Source organism: Manis javanica, chromosome 5 (genome assembly GCF_040802235.1).
Source record: "Manis javanica isolate MJ-LG chromosome 5, MJ_LKY, whole genome shotgun sequence".
NCBI classification, from domain to species: Eukaryota; Metazoa; Chordata; class Mammalia; order Pholidota; family Manidae; genus Manis; species Manis javanica.
Genome location: NC_133160.1, coordinates 133,770,182 through 133,791,091, shown reverse-complemented (window position 1 = coordinate 133,791,091; position 20,910 = coordinate 133,770,182). Strand labels below are relative to the sequence as shown.

At 42.1% G+C, this 20,910-nt stretch overlaps 1 protein-coding gene across 11 annotated transcripts; it reads right to left on the bottom strand.

Moving 5' to 3' along the window:
* Nucleotides 1-2,445: 2,445 nt before the first annotated feature.
* Nucleotides 2,446-17,377, bottom strand: OCIAD2 (OCIA domain containing 2). Of its 11 annotated transcripts, none has more exons than XM_073237631.1 (9): nt 17,240-17,377; nt 16,622-16,876; nt 16,163-16,313; nt 14,874-14,994; nt 10,869-10,965; nt 9,337-9,390; nt 5,640-5,687; nt 3,533-3,650; nt 2,446-2,621 (listed from the first exon to the last, which is right to left on the bottom strand). In XM_073237631.1, the coding sequence occupies exons 4-9, from the start codon at nt 14,937-14,939 to the stop codon at nt 2,540-2,542; spliced, it is 465 nt and encodes a 154-aa protein (XP_073093732.1). In that variant the 5' UTR covers nt 14,940-14,994; nt 16,163-16,313; nt 16,622-16,876; nt 17,240-17,377; the 3' UTR covers nt 2,446-2,539. The 11 variants fall into 11 exon arrangements, with proteins under 11 accessions (XP_073093732.1, XP_073093734.1, XP_073093737.1 ...); XM_073237633.1 differs by having other exon boundaries at nt 16,622-16,833; nt 17,240-17,349; XM_073237636.1 differs by having other exon boundaries at nt 16,622-16,776; nt 17,240-17,349.
* Nucleotides 17,378-20,910: the final 3,533 nt, after the last annotated feature.

Genomic DNA, 20,910 nt, shown 5'->3' with positions numbered 1-20,910 from the left:
TACAAAATTAACACACAGAAATCTGTTGCATTCCTGTACACTAACAGAAAGAGAAATCAGGAAAACAATTCCATTCACAATGGAATTGTGCATAAATGCATAAATCATCTATTCTGACACAGAGAAAAGAGTCTCTGCTTAAAAACTATGTAAGTGAGATATACAGTATTCATCAAAAAGAATAAAATACCTAGGAATAAACCTAACCAAGGAAGTGAAAGACCTATACTCTGAAAACTACAAGACACTCTTAAGAGAAATTAAAGAGGTCACTAACAAATGGAAACTCATCCCATGCTCCTGGCTAGGAAGAATTAATATCATCAAAATGGCCATCCTGCCTAACCTACAGCAATTTACAGATTCAATGCAATCCCTATCAAAATACTAACAGCATTCTTCAACAAATGGGACAAATAGTTCTAAAATTCATATGGAACCACAAAAGACCCCGAATAGCCAAAGCAACCCTGAGAGGAAGAATAAAGCAGGGGGGAATCTCGCTTCCCAACTTCAAGCTCTACTACAAAGCCACAGTAATCAACACAATTTTGTACTGGCACAAGAACAGACCCATAGACCAGTGGAACCGAATAGAGTCCAGATATTAACCCAAGCATATATGGTCAATTAATATATGATAAAGGAGGCATGGATATACAATGGGGAAATGACAGCCTCTCCAACAGCTGGTGTTGGCAAAACTGGACAGCCACATGTAAGAGAATGAAACTGGATTACTGTCTAACTCCATGCAGAAAAGTAAACTCGAAATGTATCAAAGACCTGAATGTAAGTCATGGAACCATAAAACTCTTACAAGAAAACATAGGCAAAACTCTCTTGAATATAAACATGAACAACTTCATGAACGTATCTCCACGGGCAAGGGAAACAAAAGCAAAAATGAACAAGTGGGACTATATCAAACTAAAAAGCTTCTGTACATCAAAGGACACCATCAATAGAAAAAAAAGACATCCTACAGTATGGGAGAATATATTCATAAACGACATATCTGATAAGGGGTTGACATCCAAAATATACAAAGAGCTCACACACCTCAACAAACAAAAAGCAAATAATCCAATAAAAAAAATGGGCAGAGGAGCTGAACAGACATTTCTCCAAAGAAGAAACTCAGATGGCCAACAGGCACATAAAAAGATGCTCCACATGGCTAATCATCAGAGAAATGCAAATCAAGACCACATGAGATGGCCACTAGTTAGGATGGCCACCATCCAAAAGACAAACAACAAATGTTGGCAAGGATGTGGAGAAAGGGGAACCCTCCTACACTGCTGGTGGGAACGTAAATTAGTTCAACCATTGTGGAAAGCAGTATGGAGGTTCCTCAAAAAACTCAAAATAGAAATACCATTTGACTCAGGAATTCCACTTCTAGGAATTTACCCTAAGAAAGCAGGATCCCAGTTTGAAAAATACATATGCACCTCTATGTTTATCATAGCACTATTTACATTAGCCAAGACATGGAAGCAACCTAAGTGTCCATCAGGAAGATGTGCTGTATATACACAATGGAATATAATTCAGCCATAAGAAGAAAACAAATCCTACCATTTGCAAAGACGAGGATGGAGTTAGAGGGTGTTATGCTCAGTGAAATAAGCCAGACAGAGAAAGACAAGTATCAAATGATTTCACTCATATGTGGAGTATAAGAGCAAAGAAAAAACTGAAGGAACAAAACAGCAGCAGAATCACAGAACCCAAGAATGGACTAACAGTTACCAAAGGGAAAGGGACTGGGGAAGATGGGTGGGAAAGGAGGGATAAGGACAAAAGGTGGCATTACGATTGGCACATATAATGCAGGAGGAGCACAGGGAAGGCAGTATAGCACAGAGAAGATAAGTAGTGATTCTATAGTATCTTACTATGCTGATGGACAGTGACTGTAATGGGGTGTGTGGTGGGGACTTGAAAACAGGGAAAATCTAGTAACCACAACGCTTGCTGTTCATGTAAGTGTATATTAACAATACCAAAATTTAAAAAAGTGTAAATAAATAAAGTAATGCATACCTCAACTGTTTGTAAAAAAAAAAAAATCTTGTTCCCCAGATTTTAGAAAGCACTTCCCATACTTCAAAGATACTATCTCTCTTGCCCTGTTTCCATCTTCATATACATTGCTTTTCTTTGGGGTGTGACTTCCCAAGTTCCTCAACATTCATCCTGTCCTCTGTTAGAGATCTTAAAACCCTGAACAAAAGCAGAGTGAAAGAATGGATGGGGGCGGGGGAGGGTCAAAAGATAAGAAGTCTTTTACTTAGTCTTTAGCAAGTTAGACTGCAACATCATTTCCTTTGGTGTGTGGATGCTCCCAACATATGCTTACATAGCAGAAAAACATACAGTGCTCAATCCAATTGAGAACCTTCGGCAGAAAACATTTCAATAGAGTGAGAGAATCACAATATTTCTATTCCACTATATTATTTTAAAGTACACTTGACATGTTAAGTGTGTACAAATTCAGAGGTTTAAGAAACTTCAAATGCAAAACAGTTTAGGAAGCCGAAGGCTGTGAATCTCCCTTCTCACTTGATCCACGTTTAGTTTTGCATTCCTCGCAGGTAAGCAGGCAGTGCCTAGAATAGAAGCAAAAATAGAGGTTTGTACTCTGACAATGGAAGCTCTAGTCTTAACATGGTATTTAGAGAGATTTTCTATGGTAAACTTCACAAGACTTTTTTTTTAATAGGGATAACAGGAGCTTTTTCTTGGTATGAGACCTCTATAATTTCATCCTCCCCAAAAGCCAATAATCTTCATGTCCAATGCTATTTTCACAGTATTGCGCTGCCTATCAAATAGAACCCATGGTGACATGTGAGGGTCTTTAGAAAAATGGGTCCCAAACACTAGTCCTGTAATACTATGCTAGAAATAGCTCTTACTTATTGAGCACTTAGTATCATAAATCATTTTTATTCCTTATAACATTCCATAAAAACAATTTGGACCACCATTTTTTACGAAGGAGAAGACTAAAGATCAGAGTTGAATTCAGAAGCCCGTCCAAGATTACATGCCTAGAAAGTAGTAGAACTGGTTTTCACTGCGCAGTACTCTAACAGCAGAGATCATGCATTAACTCCAGAGTTTCACTGCTTATGTTCCCCAATGAGAATCACAATATATATTAACATAGCAAAGGCTCTGAGAAGTCCTGCAGCAAAGAAACTTATTTGAATTTTGTGTGACCCTGTGACAGTAGAAGCCAATTCTGCTGATTAAGTGTGCTTCAGAGATTTGCCCAAGGCTTTCAATATAGTAAGTACTCACTAAATGTTTGCTGAGCAAATGAAAGAGGTAACTAAGTTAATAATAAATAATTATTAATTGAAGTTGAATAGTAACAACTCAAAATTTGAGGATTAATGAGGTTTCTTTTTCAACATATGGATGTTAAAAAACTTCAATATTATAAATGGTGAATGATCTTTCATTTAACTTTTTATAATTCTACTCATTACAATCCCTCAGTCAGATTACAAACCTGTTATGTCCTGGACCAAAACCAGCCCCACGTAGCTGATCTTCAAAGGAATGGAATTTACTCTGGCATATGCCTATGTATGATGCCTTTCCAAGGCCAAATCCTAGGATACCAACAACTGTAAAAGCAGGTTAGGAAAGATAGATACTTTAATGGTTCAGAATCTCCTCCATTAATTATCTTCTAGAATTTTCTTTATTAACAATAGCAATTTTTTTGTTAAAAGTATGATGATAAATCAATGAACAAAAACTCTTAGATGAAGGTCCCTTTTAGGAAGCTAATTTGAAGCAGGTTTGGGAACTAGAGACTTTCTGACCTCAGATTTGAACTGGTGTGAGAAGGGCCAGGAAAGAGCAAGCAAAGGTGCTGTCCCAGAGATGGGCAGCCAGAGGGAGGCCCAGCTGGCCAACAAGGGTCTGAGGCTGCCAGGGGAGGGACAGGTGGGCTTGGGTGGTGTCTATGGGTAGCCTGCAAATCACTGGGCAGGAAAACCCCTTAATTCTCTTTATGGACTGGAATATGGGGACCTGTAGTCCATTTGCCTGAGGGGAATGAGGTCATGAGGCAGAGGGAATCTCCTATGGGAAAAATCTCCAACTTGCTCCTCCTTCTGGGAATAAGGCTTCAGACTGTCAACTGGAATACATCTTTGTACATGTCTATGTATAATGAGTGGAAGAAGATGAAATTCCAAGTTTGTGGTAAGTGTATTAGGAGGTCCCTGATTTTATTATGTGTCCATTATAGAAAATATTTTGAAAAGACTGGCCAAAAGGAGGAAATTAAAATCCCTAACAGATCTATCATTCAGAGGCTTGGCTACTGATATCCTCTTGTATATCCTGCCAGTCCCTTCTAGTCTGTGCTCTAAAGAGGACTGCTTAATGTGAAGTCCTTATTGCTCAGCTTTATATCAGAAAGTGCTGACTAGACTAAGTATTGACTGCAAAGTGGCAAAGAATGGACATTGATTTTTCAGAGAGTCAACAGAGGCAATTTGGTTAACCTGGACATCTGTATCTCTGTTGCTCTAAACATTTTCTTTTTAAAAAATGAATCTAACATACCTATGAAACTTGATCTGTGATATACCTTTAAAAAAAAAAGAATCTAACAGCACAAATAAATGGAAAGATATTTCATGCTCATGGACTGGAAGAATTCATATTGTTAAAGTGTCCATCTTACCCAAAGGAATCTACAGATTCAATGCAATTGCTATCAAAATAACTGGTGGCATTTTTTCACAGAACTAGAACATAAAATCCTAAAATGTATATGGAACCAAAAAAGACCCAAATAACCAAAGAAATGTTGAGAAAGAAGAACAAAGCTAGAGATGTCAGGCTTCCTGGTTTCAAACTATACTACAAAGTTTTAGTAACCAAAACAGTATGGCACTGGCACAAAAATAGATACATAGAGAAATGGAAAAGAATAGAGAGCCCAGAAACAAATTTAACACTTATATGGTCAATTAATGTATGACAAAGGAGGCAAGAATATACAATGGGGAAAAGATAGTCTCTTCAATAAATGGTTTTGGGAAAACTGGAAAACAACATGCAAAAGAATGAAATTGGACCACTTTCTTACAGCATACATACAAAAAAAAATAGAAATGGATTAAACACCTCAAATGTAAGTCCTGAAACCATAAAACTCCTAAAAGATAAACATGGGCAGTAAACTCTCAGATATCAGTCTTAGCAACTTTTTCCAGGATATGTCTCCCTAGACAAGGGAACAAAAGCAAAAATAACCAGTGGGATATATCAAACAAAAAAGCTTCCAGTTATAAAATAAATAAGTCACAGGGATAAAAAAACACAGCATAAGGAATACAGTCAATAAGAATGTAATAACTTAGTATGGTGACAGATGGTAACTATACTTATCATTGTGAGCATTTCATAATGTATATAAAAGTTAAATCACTATTCTGTACATCTGAAACAAATATGTTATGTCAGCTATACTTCAACTGAAGCAGAAATGTTTGCCTCTTTTCCCTGATAGTCGTAAGATGTACAAAGACAGTTGTATATGATATGAAAAAAACAGAATCATTTTGTTTTTTGTTTTTTATACTTCTATGACTTACGCACAACTTTAGGCAATGATCCAAATCTTGGATTAGCTGCTAAATAACCTAAGGAGTAATATATAAGTACATTATTACTTCATTTTATAAATTATTTAGATTTAAGAAACCTTCAAAGTTTAAGATATATACAGATTCTCAATCTAAAGAGGTAATCTTACAAGTATTTATAAATCAATTCTTGATTGAATTTGACTCTGAAATAGTCATCTGGGGACGTAGCAAGCATTAGCTTTAACATGTAGAAAAAGAACAGGAAATGGACAAGTCAAAACTGATTTAAAGATATCGAGGCACAGGTGAGGCTTACAATTTAGTTTCAAAAACTAGTTACTAGCTCTGCCTCTTTTTACATAGCTCAACACAGAATTTCAATTCAGAGATCCACAGTCTGTATTTGCCAGTTTTTAAAAATTTTAGTATCATTAATATATAATCACATGAGCAACATTGTGGTTACTTGATTCCTCCAATGATCAAGTCCCCACCACATACTCCATTACAGTCACTGTACATCAGCATAGTAAGATGCTGTAGAGTCACTATTTTTCTTCTCTGTGCTATACTGACTTCCCTGTGCTCCCCTCCCCTACGTCATGTGTGCTAATTGTAATGCTCCTTATTCCCCTTCTCCCTCCCTTTCTCTTTGTAACTATTAGTCCATTTGTGGGTTCTGTGAGTCTGCTGCTGTTTTGTTCCTTCAGTTTTTGCTTTGTTCTTATATTCCACATATGAGTGAAATCATTTGGTACTTGCCTTTCTCCGCCTGGTTTATTTCACTGAACATAATACCCTCTAGCTCCATCCATGTTGTTGCAAATGGTAGGATTTGTTTCTTTCTTAAGGCCGAATAGTATTCCATTGTGTGTGTGTACCACATCTCCTTTACTATTCATCTACTGATGGACACTTAGGTTGCTTCCATTTCTTGGCTATTGTAAATAGTGCTGTGATAAACATAGGGGTGCATATGTCTTTTAGAATCTGGGTTCCTGCATTCTTAGGGTAAATTCCTAGGAGTGGAATTCCTGGGTCAAATGGTATTTCTATTTTGAGTTTTCTGAGGAACCTGCATACTGCTTTCCATAATGGTTGAACTAGTTTACCTTCTCACCAGCAATGTAGGAGGGTTCCTTTTTCTCCACATACTCGCCAGCATTTGTTGTTTCTAGTCTTTTCTGTGTTGGCCATCCTAACTGGTGTGAAGTGATACCTCATTGTGGTTTTAATTTGCATTTCCCTGATAATTAGCGATGTGGAGCATCTTTTCATGTGCCTGTTGGTCATTTGAATTTCTCCTTTGGAGAAGCATCTGTTCATATCCTCCGCCCATTTTTTAATAGAGTTACTTGCTTTTTGGGTGTTGAGGCATGTGAGTTTTTAATATATTTTGGACGTAACCCCTTGTTGGATATGTCATTTACAAATATATTCTCCCAGACTGTAACATGCCTTTTTGTTCAGCTACCCCAGTTTTTAAATGAAAACATTACAACCTGTGGTAGGTAGAATAATGGTCTCCTAAAGATGGCCACATTCTAGTCCTTGGATATTGTGAATATGCTATGGGTTACATAACAAAGGGAAATTAAGGTAGAAAATGGAATTAAGATTGCTAACCAGACAACTTTAAAATAGGGAGATTATCCTGGATTATTTGGGTGGGACCACTGTAATCATAATCACCGCTGAATGTAGAAAAGATATTCAGAGACAGAACTAGATGGATGATAGTATGAGAGGAACATGGCTCAATGTTCCTGGTTTTGCAGACAGAGGAAGGGGCCAGGAGCCAAGGGATGTGGGTGGGCTCTAGAAGCTAGAAAGGGAAAGGAAGCTCCACACCTCCAGAAAAGGAATAGAGCCCTGCCAACACTTTGATTTCAGCCCAGGGAGACCCAGTTCGGACTTCTGACCTCCAGAACTGTAAGATAATGAATTTACATTGTTTTAAGCCATGATGTTTGAGGTAATTTGTTTTGGCAGCTGTAGAAAGCTAACATACAACTCTGGAAAAGTATATACAAGAGATGGTAGATTTTGAGTAGTTTAACTTATACAACACAATCCCTAAATTTTTTTTGTTGTTGTCAGAAATGGTCTGACAAAGGCTTATTACTGACTGATGAATAAACGTCTGTAAAAACACTATCTTCAAGTCACACAAGTGAAATCATATTTAACATATCACCTCTCAGGACAAGAATAATATTGATTGAAGTGGGATTCTCCTAGATATATGACACATGTAGTCTTTGAGACCCAAAAAAGTACTAGAAATCTTCCCTCATATTTGCTGGGTACAAACACTCTTTCTAAGATGCTGGTAATCAGCAGTGTTAAATATAATGGACCTCAACAGAGCGATGTGCCTTCTTGTTATTTGGGGACTATATAATGCCTGGGGTTCTCTGGTGAGATGGAGACAAGGAGAAAGAAGAGAACAAGGCAGGAAGATAGAGAGGAAACTGGGAAACTCTGAGAGGCAAGGAGAGGTTATGTGAGGAGATGCAGGCAGCTGCCAGTCCTCTTGATTTGTTATACAAATTCGGGGCCCTTCCTCAGGCAGATCCAGCCTCTTGCCAGGACACAGGGCTAATGAAGAGTGCTTGGGCAGACTCCAGCCCCACCTCCCTCCTCCCTGGAGCACACCTGTACAGGCCACAGCCTGGCTAACCACATACTGAGCCCCTGGAGACACAGAGACTCTGGTACAGAGAAAGGCACAGCATTAGCTTTCTGTGGCTGCTCTAACAACTACTGCAAACTTATTAGCTTAAAGCAACACGAATTTGTTACATTACAGTTCTGGAGGTCAGAAGTTCAAAATGGGTCTCACTGGGTGCCTTAGTCCCTTTGGGCCACTCTAACAAAATACCACAGACTGGGTAGCTTATAAACAACAGAAATTTGTCACAGTTTTGGAGTCTGAAGTACAAGATCAAGGTGCCAGAAGGTTGGGTGAGGGTCCTCTTTGGGTCATAGACTTCTCATTGTATCCTTATGTGGTGAAACAGGCTAGGGAGCTCTGTGAGGTCTCTTTTACAAGGGCACTAATTCCATTCATGAAGTTTCCACCCTCATGACTGAATCACCTCCCAAAGGCCCCACCTCCTAACCCCATCACACTGGGCATTAGGATTCCAACATGTGACTTTGGAGGGGACACCAACATTCAGAGGATAGCCCTCGGCTAAAATCAAGGCATTGGCATAATTGGACTCCTTTCTGGAGGTGCGAGGATTTCCTGCCTTTCTGGCTTCTAGAGGCCACCCTCCATCATGGACTCATGGTCTCTTGTTCCATCTTCAAAGCCAGTGGTGTTGAGCTAAGCCTTTTGCGAGCTGCCATCTAATTCTGCTTTCTAATCCACTCAATCCCAGTGACCCTTTTGATTACATTGGGCCTATCAGGATAATCCAGAATAATCTGATCTCCCTCTGTTAAGGTCAGCTGATTAACAACTTTCATTCATCTGCAACCTTACTTGCCCTTTGCCGTGTAACCTAATACAACTATTCATTCTAGGGATTAGGACATCTTCAGGAGATGGGGGCACAGGCTGAAAATAGGCAAAAACCTGCATAAATAAATCCTTCACCAAAAAATGAATGCCAGGGGCCAAAAAAGCTGGTGGGAGGGTCACAGAAAACTGGGCTCTCTTAGGTTATATTATTTAACAAATATTGACTCTTACCTTGGTGGACTAGTCCTTGGGTGACAAGCATGCTTACAAGAGAAAAAGGCAGAGCTGTAAAACAAAAATGCCCCTCAATATCGGTTGTTTTTAAATTTGGCACCTCACCTAGAAGTCAGGGAGAATTACTTTGAGTTTTGTCTCTGACCTACCTGGGCAATGAGTTTTAGGTCATTTGTTATTTTACTTACCCAACAGGATATTTGTTAAGTACCACATGGGGATTTCCTTGGGCTCTGCCCCAGGTGCTCACCCTGAGGGAGGCCCAGCACTATTCAGACAAAACCTAAATCCCTGCCTCTCCACCTCTGACGTCCTGCTCACGGATTGTGCACCACACCCCAGACTCTGATCACCACATACAGACAGGCAGCACTAGCACGACAAGCCGCACGCCCTGTCTAGGGTAGCTCCCTGCTTCTGTCTTTGATGACATTCATTGTACAATTTGGATGTGTCTGTTTTCCGAAGATTTCACGACGGCTACATTCACATTAAGCATGGATGATGTTTAGCTATGATTTTCAAGACAGGCAAGTTAGTCTGGCATAGGCAGTTTCTAGTTCTGTCAAAATGTGTAAAATGGCTTCTTCCAAAAGCAGAGAGCAGTGAAAAACATATAGCTCTTCCTGGCAGCCAAGACAAATGAAATGGCAACCAATTTTTCCACTCATATCTACCCGATGGTAGCTAAATGGTTCATACTGAAATGTTAATCGCTAGGGCTTAATTAAATTTACTCAGGTTGTCAGAAAAAACATGAATTTCTGGTTGCACAATAATCATAGTAATACATAATGAATATCAGTTTCTAAACTGTTAATTCCCAAACAACTAATAGTGAATTTGAATGATTTGAGAAAGCAAAATGAGTATTCCAAAGTGCAAATCATCTCTATTGCAAAACATTGGGACTATACCTATAGGCTCTATTATGGCATTTTTATATGACAAATTGTGAATTTTTTAAATTCAAAGAGACCTTAATACATGGCCTGAATTCATACTGCTGTCTTAGGTAAGGCAAGCCCAGAAAGAGGGTGGAGCTCAGCAGAAAGGTTATTTCAGACATTGTAAGAGAAGAGTTCATGGAAGGCTGTCGCTTTCATTCATTCCACAGATATTTAATAGGTATTTCTGTATGTGAAGCACTGTACTTGGCTCATGAAGCAATGAACCCAATATCATTCTGAGCTCTAAAGGTTAGAGTCTGCTGGCATTTAGGAAGGTCTACTCTCTCAGGAAATTCTAAATAACACTCTGGGTATGTGTTCTCACCCACATGAAGGGAAGTATTGTGTGCATCACTTTTTTGCTATGCAAGGTAAAGTGCTCCTAAATCAGACATTATCTCTGCCCTTAAAAGGGTCCCTACATGGATTTCAACTCTAAACAGCCCCACATACCAAAGTTCTTCAGGGAATTATGTAAAGTTCCTGCTCACAAATACATCATTACCATCATTCTAATATGCTACTTAGGCAGTTTATTGCAGCAAATATGTTAACAAAGATTAAGAGAGGTGCATTTACCTCTCTTCCAGAAACTTTCTTCTTGACATTCCCGGATAATCTTTGAAATCTCTCCTCTATGGATATGCAGTTTTGATTTTGGACAAAACAATAGACTCTGTAAGGAAAGTTATATGGTGAGTTGACTGAAATCACCAGAAAAGCATCTGCTCTGTTTTCTCTGGAGGAGGGCAGCGAGGTCTATTCACCCTGGTCACACAGCATGAGTTCTGTGCAGACTGCCAGCAACAGAGTAATGGCCAGTTTCAGTTAGTGCCTTCCCGCTGGGAATGCTGGATGGGCTTGGGCAAGGAAGGAACCCCAGCTGGAAAGCAAAGAGTTATGTACTGACTAGCGAGCATGGAACAGATAGATAGTGGTCACAACGGATTCCTGCTGTGGCCACGTTTTCTTTCTCACCTCCAGCCCCGGTCCATGCAACTCAGTCTCTGCGATGCTACTCACTCCCTTCGTTACCTAGTCTCCTTAAGGTCTGTTCAATGTTGTCTCTTGGGTGAAAAGAGAGATTTCCCCAAGAGCAAAATATTTACCCATCTGGGATCCCACTCAAAGCAGTGCAATACAAATTATCTATTTATAGATCTGCATTCCACTTTACCTATTTAGACTTCAGTATGCAGTTTCAGGCTATGAGCTCAACAGACTGCTTTTTGTTTTTCTCCATAGTTTGCTTTGTCTTAACAGTCTTTTTTTTTTCTTTTTTGCACATTTATACGTGCAAACATAATTTCTAGTGGAACTGTTGATATGGTTGACAAAGTTATTTTTAGTCCACACGAAATTTCTGGTGGAACTGTTGACATAGTTATTTTTAGTAGTTCCAGGGTATTTTTTTTATAATGTTGATATGTTATGATCTGGACTAATTCGTGTTTTTTATGATCCTTCCCCTTTTGTAGGTATGTATCACTTACTCTTACCCATATTCTCCATTCTCATTCTCTTCTGCCCCTTACCACCATTCTGGGTGTTTAATATGGATCCTCTGTATGCATTCTTGCAAAATGTTCATTATTTTGAGTGTGTGCATCTTTTTTATGCAAATAGCATTGTTTTGTACACTTAATGATGTTTAAAAGAATATTTTCAAATCAGCTCAATGCTGTAAAGATCTATCCATGTTGCTATGTACATCTAGTCCATTGTTTCTAATGCTGTATAATGCTCCAGGATGCCTCCAAGTTCCTGCCACCACATGTCCCTTACAGACCCATGTGGGAACGTTTTCCAGGTATGTATCCAGAAGGAAAATGTAGGGCATGTATATTCCAATCTGACAAAGACTTGGTAGAGTGCTCCCGCAATGGCACACCAGTATCCACCCGACCAGCACTGCCGAACACTCCTCTGTGCGCACGGGGCCCACGGAAGAGCTAGTTAAGCTGGATTCTAAGCAGGTCAGGGTAATGAAAGGATTTTGTAACACTTGGCATTATCCAGTCTAATAGGTATTAAGTAATATCTCAGTGTCTTATTTGCATTTCTCTAATATCTAATGTCTTTGAACATCTCTACATATTTGTCAGCCAGGCTACCCTCCAGTGTTCAGGCAATCTCAGTAATAGGACCTGGGTTGTCATTTTTTGTTACACAGTGGCTCCTTAATTTTTATTGTGGTAAAATACACATAATATTTACAGTGCAATTACTTTAAAGCATACAATCTATGGCATTAAGTACATCCACGATGTTGGGCAGCCATCACCATTATCTTGTTCTAGAAATTTTTCATAACCTCAAAAGAAAATTCCATGCCCATGAAGGAGTTTCTCCTCATTCCTTCTCCTTCTAGCTCCTGGCAACGACAAATCTGCTTTCTGTCTGTATGGATCTGCCTGTTCTGGATAGTTATACAAATGATATCATACAATATGTGACCTTTGGTGGTTGGCTTTTTCCTTTGCATAATGTTTTCAAGATACATGTGTGTTGTAGCGTATTTCATGTTGTACCAGTACTTCATTCCTTTTATGGCTCAATAATATTCACTGTATAGATAGACTCATTTTGTTTCTCCACTAATGAACATTTGGATTACAGTCCACCTTTCAGCTATTGTGAACAAAGCTGCTATGAACATTCCCATACAAGTTTTTGTTTGAACCCGTTTTCAGTTCTGCTGGGCTATATGGTGATTCTGCTAACTTATTAAGGAACTGCTGACCTGTTTCCCATAGCAGCTGAACCATTCGATTTTCCCACCAACAAGGATGAGAGTTCTAATTTTTCTACAACCTTGTCAAGACTTGTTATTTTGATTTGTTTGCTATTGTCTTCAAATTGGCACATTTAATTTTTTTGTTTCATAAAAATTTAAATCACTCAATTTATGTAAGCTAACTAAACTAAATTGTTTGTTTTAATTATGGTCATGCTAGTTGGTATAAAGTTGTACCTCATCATGGTTTTGATTTGCATTTCCCTAACAACTAATGTCACTGAGGATCTTTTTATGTGCTTGTGGGCTATTTATATATCTTATCTGAAGAAATATCTATTCAAGTCCTTTGCTTATTTTTAAATTGGGTTGTTTGTCTTATTGTTGTTGAGTGGTAAAACTCTTTATATACTCTGGATACCAGACCCTTATCAGGGTTTACAAAAAATTTTTCCCATTCTGTAGGTGGTTCAAATAATTTTTTTTAGAAAGTTTGATTTAATTTGTTCCTTCTTATACAAGTCACACTTATATTTCCCTGTTTGTGAATAATTTATGTAGATCCTGTGCCATTTATCTCTTGGAATTGTAGTATTTTCTTTGTTAAGTGCCGCTCTTTGGCTTTTGAAGTCTACTTTGCCTATTTTGCCAGTTTTTTTTTTAGACTCTTTGTTTGCAGTAGATATCAATGTGATTACCATTTCTTGAGCACTTTCCCATGGGCAGAAGCTGTGCCGAGCACTTGACAGGCACGATGACAAGGTGGAAGGACTCCATGGCACCCAGTCTTCAGAGCCCTGAGCTCTACAACAACCCAAGCAGGCAGCCTCCCTCTTCTTCCTCTACAGCTCCCCCAGCACAGCACAGCACAGGGAGGCGGTGGTCTCAGAGACCAGAGAAGGGGTCGTTCGCATTCTCCACTTACTTTGTTCCTCAGCCAGCCCTCCTTACGCTGGTATAAATATCTTTCCTGGGTCTGCCTGTGGCTGCAGCAGAAGTAAGGAACACCTCCTGTCTCCCCAGCCCCAACACACAAACACGTACACATCCAGGGTCAGGACACCAACCGTCGTCGTCGCTGTGAGTCCTGCGGGCAGGACTGAAGCTCCAGCAGAGTCTCCCCAGCGGAGCTCTGGTTGTCGGGGAGACTCTGCTGGTCCTCCTCTGCAGAGCCGTGAATGTTTTAGGGCTCTCCATTTCATAGCGGCAACTAGGGTGTCTAAGTTCTTTCCCTTGTGAACTTGGTATCATATGTCTGATGGCCTCTCCTAAACTTTGCTCCTTAAACATCTTGAAAAGTTGATCCTAGAGAATAAGAACTCCATTCACCCATCACAATACTTCCTTTTTTTTCATTTATATGTTCCTAAAACACACTATATTCATTCTTAACAAGCTGAAAAATCGTGCCCATGTTAACACTTGGGTCCTCAATCTGATGGCTCACATACTAGTTAAGGACTCTGCTATCCTGAACAGCAACACCTTTGTATGATTAGCCTTGGTAACAAAAAATGTAAAAACAAGCATAAAGAATCATTGTGTTAGACTCAATTAAGTTTTGCTCTGCCAAAGGAAATCTCTTCATCACTAACAGCCTATGTAACAGTTAGTTAAGCTGGATTCTAAACAGGGAAGAGTAAAGAAATGATTTGCAAATAAAATTTCAAAAGGCTCCTTTTCAAGGCAGCCTAAAACACACTTTCCTTCCCCATCCCATTTTCTCTGAACCCATCCACTAACGTGCCAGGCTGAAAAAAGCAAGATAGCTGGTCAAGGATGAGGTTAAGGGAAAGTCCTACATGACGTTTCTCTTCCAAAGACAGACTTGCAAATTAAAAATATACCTGCTTGCTTGGTGGTGACAAATGGGGACCTTTGTCTTGGTTTCCATGAGTAGACACGGAAGCCATAATGACTTCGTCTTTGCTTCTCTTCTAGAATGTATTCCGCCTCCTCAGATGATGTCTAAGGAAAGCAGAGGAGAGTTACTAGGCTATGACTGAGTGTTTGTATCTACCTTAAAAACACCCTTAGCATCAACTCATCTATTTGGAAAACTTATTTTCATTTTGTCGTTAGTCTTAATCTCCAACATCCCACAAACTCAGTTTCTAATGCTCTTTTCCCACCAACACACACCAGTTAACTCACTAATGGTGACAGATCAGGTTTAGAGTGGAGTGAAATGTCATACTATACACAGTGAAATGTTTTTCTACCTATAAATTGTGTCCTAAAAAAGTTTCAACTCATTACAAGGTCATGAATTACACAAATATTTACTTAATGTCTATTATGTGCCAGGCCAGGGCATACAAAGAAGATAAGGTAAAATTAGTAGTAAAAATTCACCCCTCAAAGGGGAAGATAGACAAGTCAGCAGTTACTGTAACATACAAAGAGCTCTCCTATAGGTATGCACAGCGTGCTAAATGGGGATAAAAGTTCTGTTCTCTCTGGTCAGGCCTGAACATACCAAAGGCTAAGACATTTGAGCTTTCAAGAGGGTCTATACAGGGTAGATGGACTCCAGGGGCAGGGAGACCAGCTTGGAAGGTGTAATAGTCCAGGCAAGGAACTGAAGAAACATGAACCAAGACCCTGGGGGGAAGAATTTTAGTTTGTAAATACTGAATTTGGGTGCCCGTGAGGGAATATGTTGTAATTGGTCAGTAGGGATTAGAATATTTGAGAGTTTGGGTCTGGAGCTACAGATTAGAGGAAGGCTGGAAAGATGATTTTAGGAGTTGTCACCTCAGACATGACAGACAAAGCAAGAAAGATGAACAAAATTGTCTAAAAAGGGTACTGGAGAATGTGAACATGGAAGTCAAGGGAATAGCAGCAAGAGAAGAAATGAAAAAAAAAAACCAGGTCAAGGAAATAACTGAGAAGGAATAGCTGATACAAAGGGGAGGGAGCTTCTGAAGGGGTCACATGGCTCAGAAGTGATTTGGCCATGAGGGTCATAGTCATGTGCACCCCCAAACACACACACCCCATCCCCACCCCTGGACTCCATGACTACCATGGATTTCCCTGCAAAATGAACATCTTATCACACACAGTTCTGTTCCTACTGAACTACCAGGCATTAGGAGCTAAGGGGACCCTTACCTGGAACAGGTCTCACCTGAGGTGCTTAATGCTCCTGTAGAGGCAGCGTGATGGCCTGCAGTGGAAGGTCCTGGAACTCAACCTGAGTTCACATCTTCACTCTACTCCTTGCAAGCCCTGTGCTTAGGGGCAAGTGACTTTATAGGTTTGTACCTCAGCTTTCTTACCTGTTAAGTGGGGGCAATGGACACAGCCACCTTGAGGGGCTGTTGCAAGGACGAGGAATGAAAAGAGAGGTTCATAAAGCCCAGCTCAGCACCCAGCACACAGGCAGTGTGGGAGCAGCAAAGGGCAGCTGTCTGTGTGGCCCTGGACACCCTATTTCTTGAGGACCCCCAGCAAATCTTTGCTGACCTAAAGCCAAATTAGATAATCTTTCCTTACTAAAGGATAGGCCTTGCCTCAAATCAAGAAACAAAGATCCCATACATACCTCAGCTTTAGTGGCCACGTTCCCTGGCACCCAGTCACTCACCAGTCCACATCCAAGCAAGCCTTCTGATGGTCCTGCCTTCCAGGTATGGCTCCGCCTCCAAGCCCGGTCTGGTTTGGGGACCCTCAGCTTCTTCAGGCGGGGGCAAGAGTGATGACAAGTGGGCAGCGGGAGGGAGGCGCGCAGCAGTTCGCCGTCTGGGGTTGAGGGGTGGCGCGCAGTTGCCCGGACAGCGGAGGGGGTCACCGCACTTTCTGGTCGCCGGGGGCCGGGGGCGGGGGGCGGCCTGTAATCAGCCTGCAGGAATCCGCTGCCGTCCCCAACCACACGCCGCCTGCAAGATCCCAACCCCACCCGCCCCCCCTCCCCCATTCCTCCCACACGCCAGCCTCGCTCGGGTGGCAGCGGGAGTCCGAACCCCGCAGGGAGGGGTCGGAAGGGGCGACTCTGGGCGCAGCTGCGAACTACCCCCGTCCCCGAGGGCCCCGTTCGTACGGCCGCACGGGAGCCCCCCCTCCTCGCCGACCCTCTCGCCGTCCCCCCGCCGACCGGCTCACCTGCGGGGGTGAGGATGGCGCGCAGCCCGCCTCCCCCGCGCGGCCGCCCCACCCCTCGCAGCCCCGGGTCCCCGGGTCCCCGCTCCCCGCGCCCGGCCCGCACCTCCTTCCGAGCTTCCCTCGGCCTTCCTTCTCCTCTCGCTCCGCCCTCAGCTCGCCGCTCCTCGCTTAGTCACTCAACAAGTGCACCCAGCCCCGCCTTCCTCTGGGGCAGCAGCACCCAGGCCCGCCAGCTCCGGCCGACCCGGCCCTCTCTAGAAACCCCCACCCGCTCCAAGTCTTGTACTGTCCTGGCGCCTGGTAGATTCCACCTCCTCCTTGTCTTCCAAATAGCTCCTTTCCTCTCCCAGTTAACAGCAACGGCCATTTACTGAACACCCTCCCTGGGCCAGGTGTTTACAGTCGCTTGTCAGCAATCTTTTTTTTTTTTAACATATAACATTATATTCGTTTTAGATGCACGACACATGATTCGATGTCTGAATACACTGCACAATTATCACCACAATAAGTCTAGTTAACATCCATTTCCATACATAGTTGCCAAAAAAATTTTTTTCCCTTAGAATGAGGACTTTTAGGATCTGCTCTCTTAGCAACTTTCAAATATGCAATACAGTATTATTAACTATAGTCATCATGCTGTGCAATACTTCCCCATGACTCATTTATTTTATAACCGGAAGTTTGTACCTTTTGACGACCTCCACCCATTTTTGCCCACCCCAGTGCAATCCATTTTACACCCTTTGGCTTGAGTACTATCATCTCATGGACTAGGTAGCTGAGTTGGTGCGCAAGGGCATCCTGGGGCTCTGGGGTCAAAGCCAAGCTGTTCTGGTTCCCAAGCCCTCTTTTTCCATTGCCTCTCCCCTCGCCTCGCCGGCCATTCCCAACTCCTGACACATGGGGGAAGCCGCTGGATGTCTTTATTACCTGTATCGCTCACCCTTAGCTCAGCTAAGACTCTTCCCTGGAGACGCCAGGCTTGCGGAGTGTGTTGAGTTGGAAGAGAGGTTGTGGATCAGGTGGAAGGCCTTATTATTTCTCACCTTTTCTTACTGTCCTAATTGGTCTGTGTGCCCCTGCGCTCGGCCCCCTGTTGGCCCCTCCTCCAGTCTCCCGGGCCTCCTTCCTCTTGGTCCTGTGCACCCAGCTCTTGTCACCTGAGGCCTGAAACCCTGCCCGGAATCCCCTCCCCTCAGTCTTGTCCTGGCTTTTTCCTGCTCATCCTCCTCAGACTTGTCCTCCTTGACCTGCATTGACTCCCACCCTGCCTAAAGTAGGTCTCCTTCTTCTCTTTGGTAGCAGGAAGTCCTGTTTTCTTTCATCCCACTTATCATGACTTGTGATTAGATGGTTATCAGTGTATTTGTTTGTTCCCAGCCTGTTTCCCCGGCTTCAGTGTCATCTTCACGAGATATAGAACTCGTTGTCTATTTGGGCCGCTGCATACTCAGCACCGCGGATGCAGGGGCGCCAACAGGTGGCTGCTGGGCATGAATGAATGAGCCTGGGCTAAGGTTGTCTGGCCAGACACTGCTATTTTGCTGTGTCCTTTTTCCTCAGTACATCCCCCAGCCTATGTTCCTCCATGTGATGCACCAGTTCTTTTTTCCCCTCTTCTCCAAATTAAGGGGATATAGTTCAATTGCTAATTTTCATTGTGTTACCAGAAGTCACAAATAGCCCTATGGTATGAAATATTTGTGGTCTGAAAGGCACAGCTTTCTAATTGGTTTTGTGATAAAACTGAACAGCCCTTCATTATATCCAAGTCTACCTTCCAACAAATACCCTAAGGGCATGTGTCTGTTAACAACTTGCTACAATAAAGTCTATGTTCCTGCCCCCATTTCCACTTTTTGCCAGAATGTTTCAGTTACTTGGCCTACAAAACCAGATGTTACCAATATGTGATGTGCCCTCATAATATGAATTTATCACTTGGCATTTGTTGGAGGAATCTAATGTGCCCACATATTGTTCTAGGCACTTTCAGAGATAAAAGACATGGGTCCTTCCCACAAAGGATTTATCACTTCTCAAAGAATTAGAATAAAATAAAACATACTTGGCCCTAGAAAAATGTAACATTGATCAGGGCCTTTTGCAGTCTTTGCTTGAGCATCCTACAGGGCCTCAGGATGGTGACTACAAAGTTGATTATTGCTGGCTAATGCTATGAAAAATGTGGCTGATTTGGAAAGTGCCAAAATGTTCATGGCAGGCTCAAGCTTGAACAATTTCCACAACCCTGCACTGCCCTTAGGCAAGATCCAAATGCATTAGCAGGGCGTTGCATGATTCAGCTCCTGTCTGACCTCCAGTACATCTCTCTGACGCTCTCCAGGGGCCTACAGAGTGGCTGTTTTCCCTTCTGTTTTCCCGCACCGTTCTCAGGTGCGGGAGCTTCAGCGTTCCTCTGCTTCAGCCTCTCTCTCATTCCTAAAGGTGGACCTACGGGGTCATGCCCTGTGGGCAGCCCTGCCCAACTCCAGTTTCCCTTCCACCTGCTGTGCTCCCCTTGCACTCTACAATGATACCTATTATGCGTATGTGTGTAAATTGATGTATATTTTTATGCATATATATGTATATAAGTTTAATATTCATAACTAACATCTGTTGAACACTATGTGCCAGTTACTCTTCTGGTCTTTCTTCACCTTTTCACTCCATCCCTACAGCAGTCCCTTAAGGGAGGTGCTAGTAACTTAACTCAGTCACATAAGACCCTGGAGCCTAGTGCTCACAACAGTGCCACTCTGATGTCCCTGGGTTGTTATCACACTGTGTTACCACCACTGCTGCCATCCATTGTCACAGCCTCTTGACTATGAGCTCTTTGAAGGCAGGGACTGATCTTGTTCAGTAAGTGGAACACTGTTTGCCCTCAGGAGTGAATAAATGAATTTAACGAGGCACAGAATAAAAAATGTTTAATACCTGGTTCTTTATTTCACGGGGCTCACAGTCTCTTTTTCTCCTTTTTGTCCCCTTCCTTCCTTCACAAAATGGTTGTGGGGCCTTTTGAACAACCTGAAAAAGTTACTATTATTCCAACTTTACCTATAAGAAATATGAAGCCCAGAGAAGTTAAGTAAAATGGCCAAGGTCATAGCTGGGAGCTGGCCCACCAGGACACAGACCTTAGTGGGCTGGCTCCATCCTCAGGCTCCCAACCACTGTTCAAGTGTGTCTCTAGATATCCTGTTAGGCAGAAGAGACGCATGAATTGAAACACATACAGAAAGACAGACACAAAACAAGAAACAGGTCCAGAAGCTCAGGCAGCAAGGGAGGGAGAGGGACGTAGACAAGCGTTTAGTGGGGACGGGGGCAGCAGGGGGTACAAGGCAGTGTGGCTGGTGGAACACAGGTCCTAGTGGGGCAGGGGTGGAAATGGACTAAACAGAATGCAGGTAGGAATCTGGCTCAGTACCACAAGGAGCTTGGAGCTCACTCGCCACCAGCTGCTCTTCCTTACCGGGTTAAAGGGGCTCTGGCTGGTTTCTTGGTGGGGAAGTCTCCTGGTGTTTGTGGGTGGGGGAAGCATTGTGGATGACCTTGTGGTGGCCAGAGCAGCCCCCACCCTCCTTCCAGTTTTTTTGTGTCCTAGCTCTCCACTTGCCATCTGCCTAGTCTGTGAGAGGCTCTGTGAATCATAAGACCTTGTGAGTCACTCGTTCCCTCTCTCAGGAATAGATAATGTCAGATCTCACAGAAGTGGAGCAGTGGGGTTGAAATGAGGTGTTAAATGAAGATTGAGCA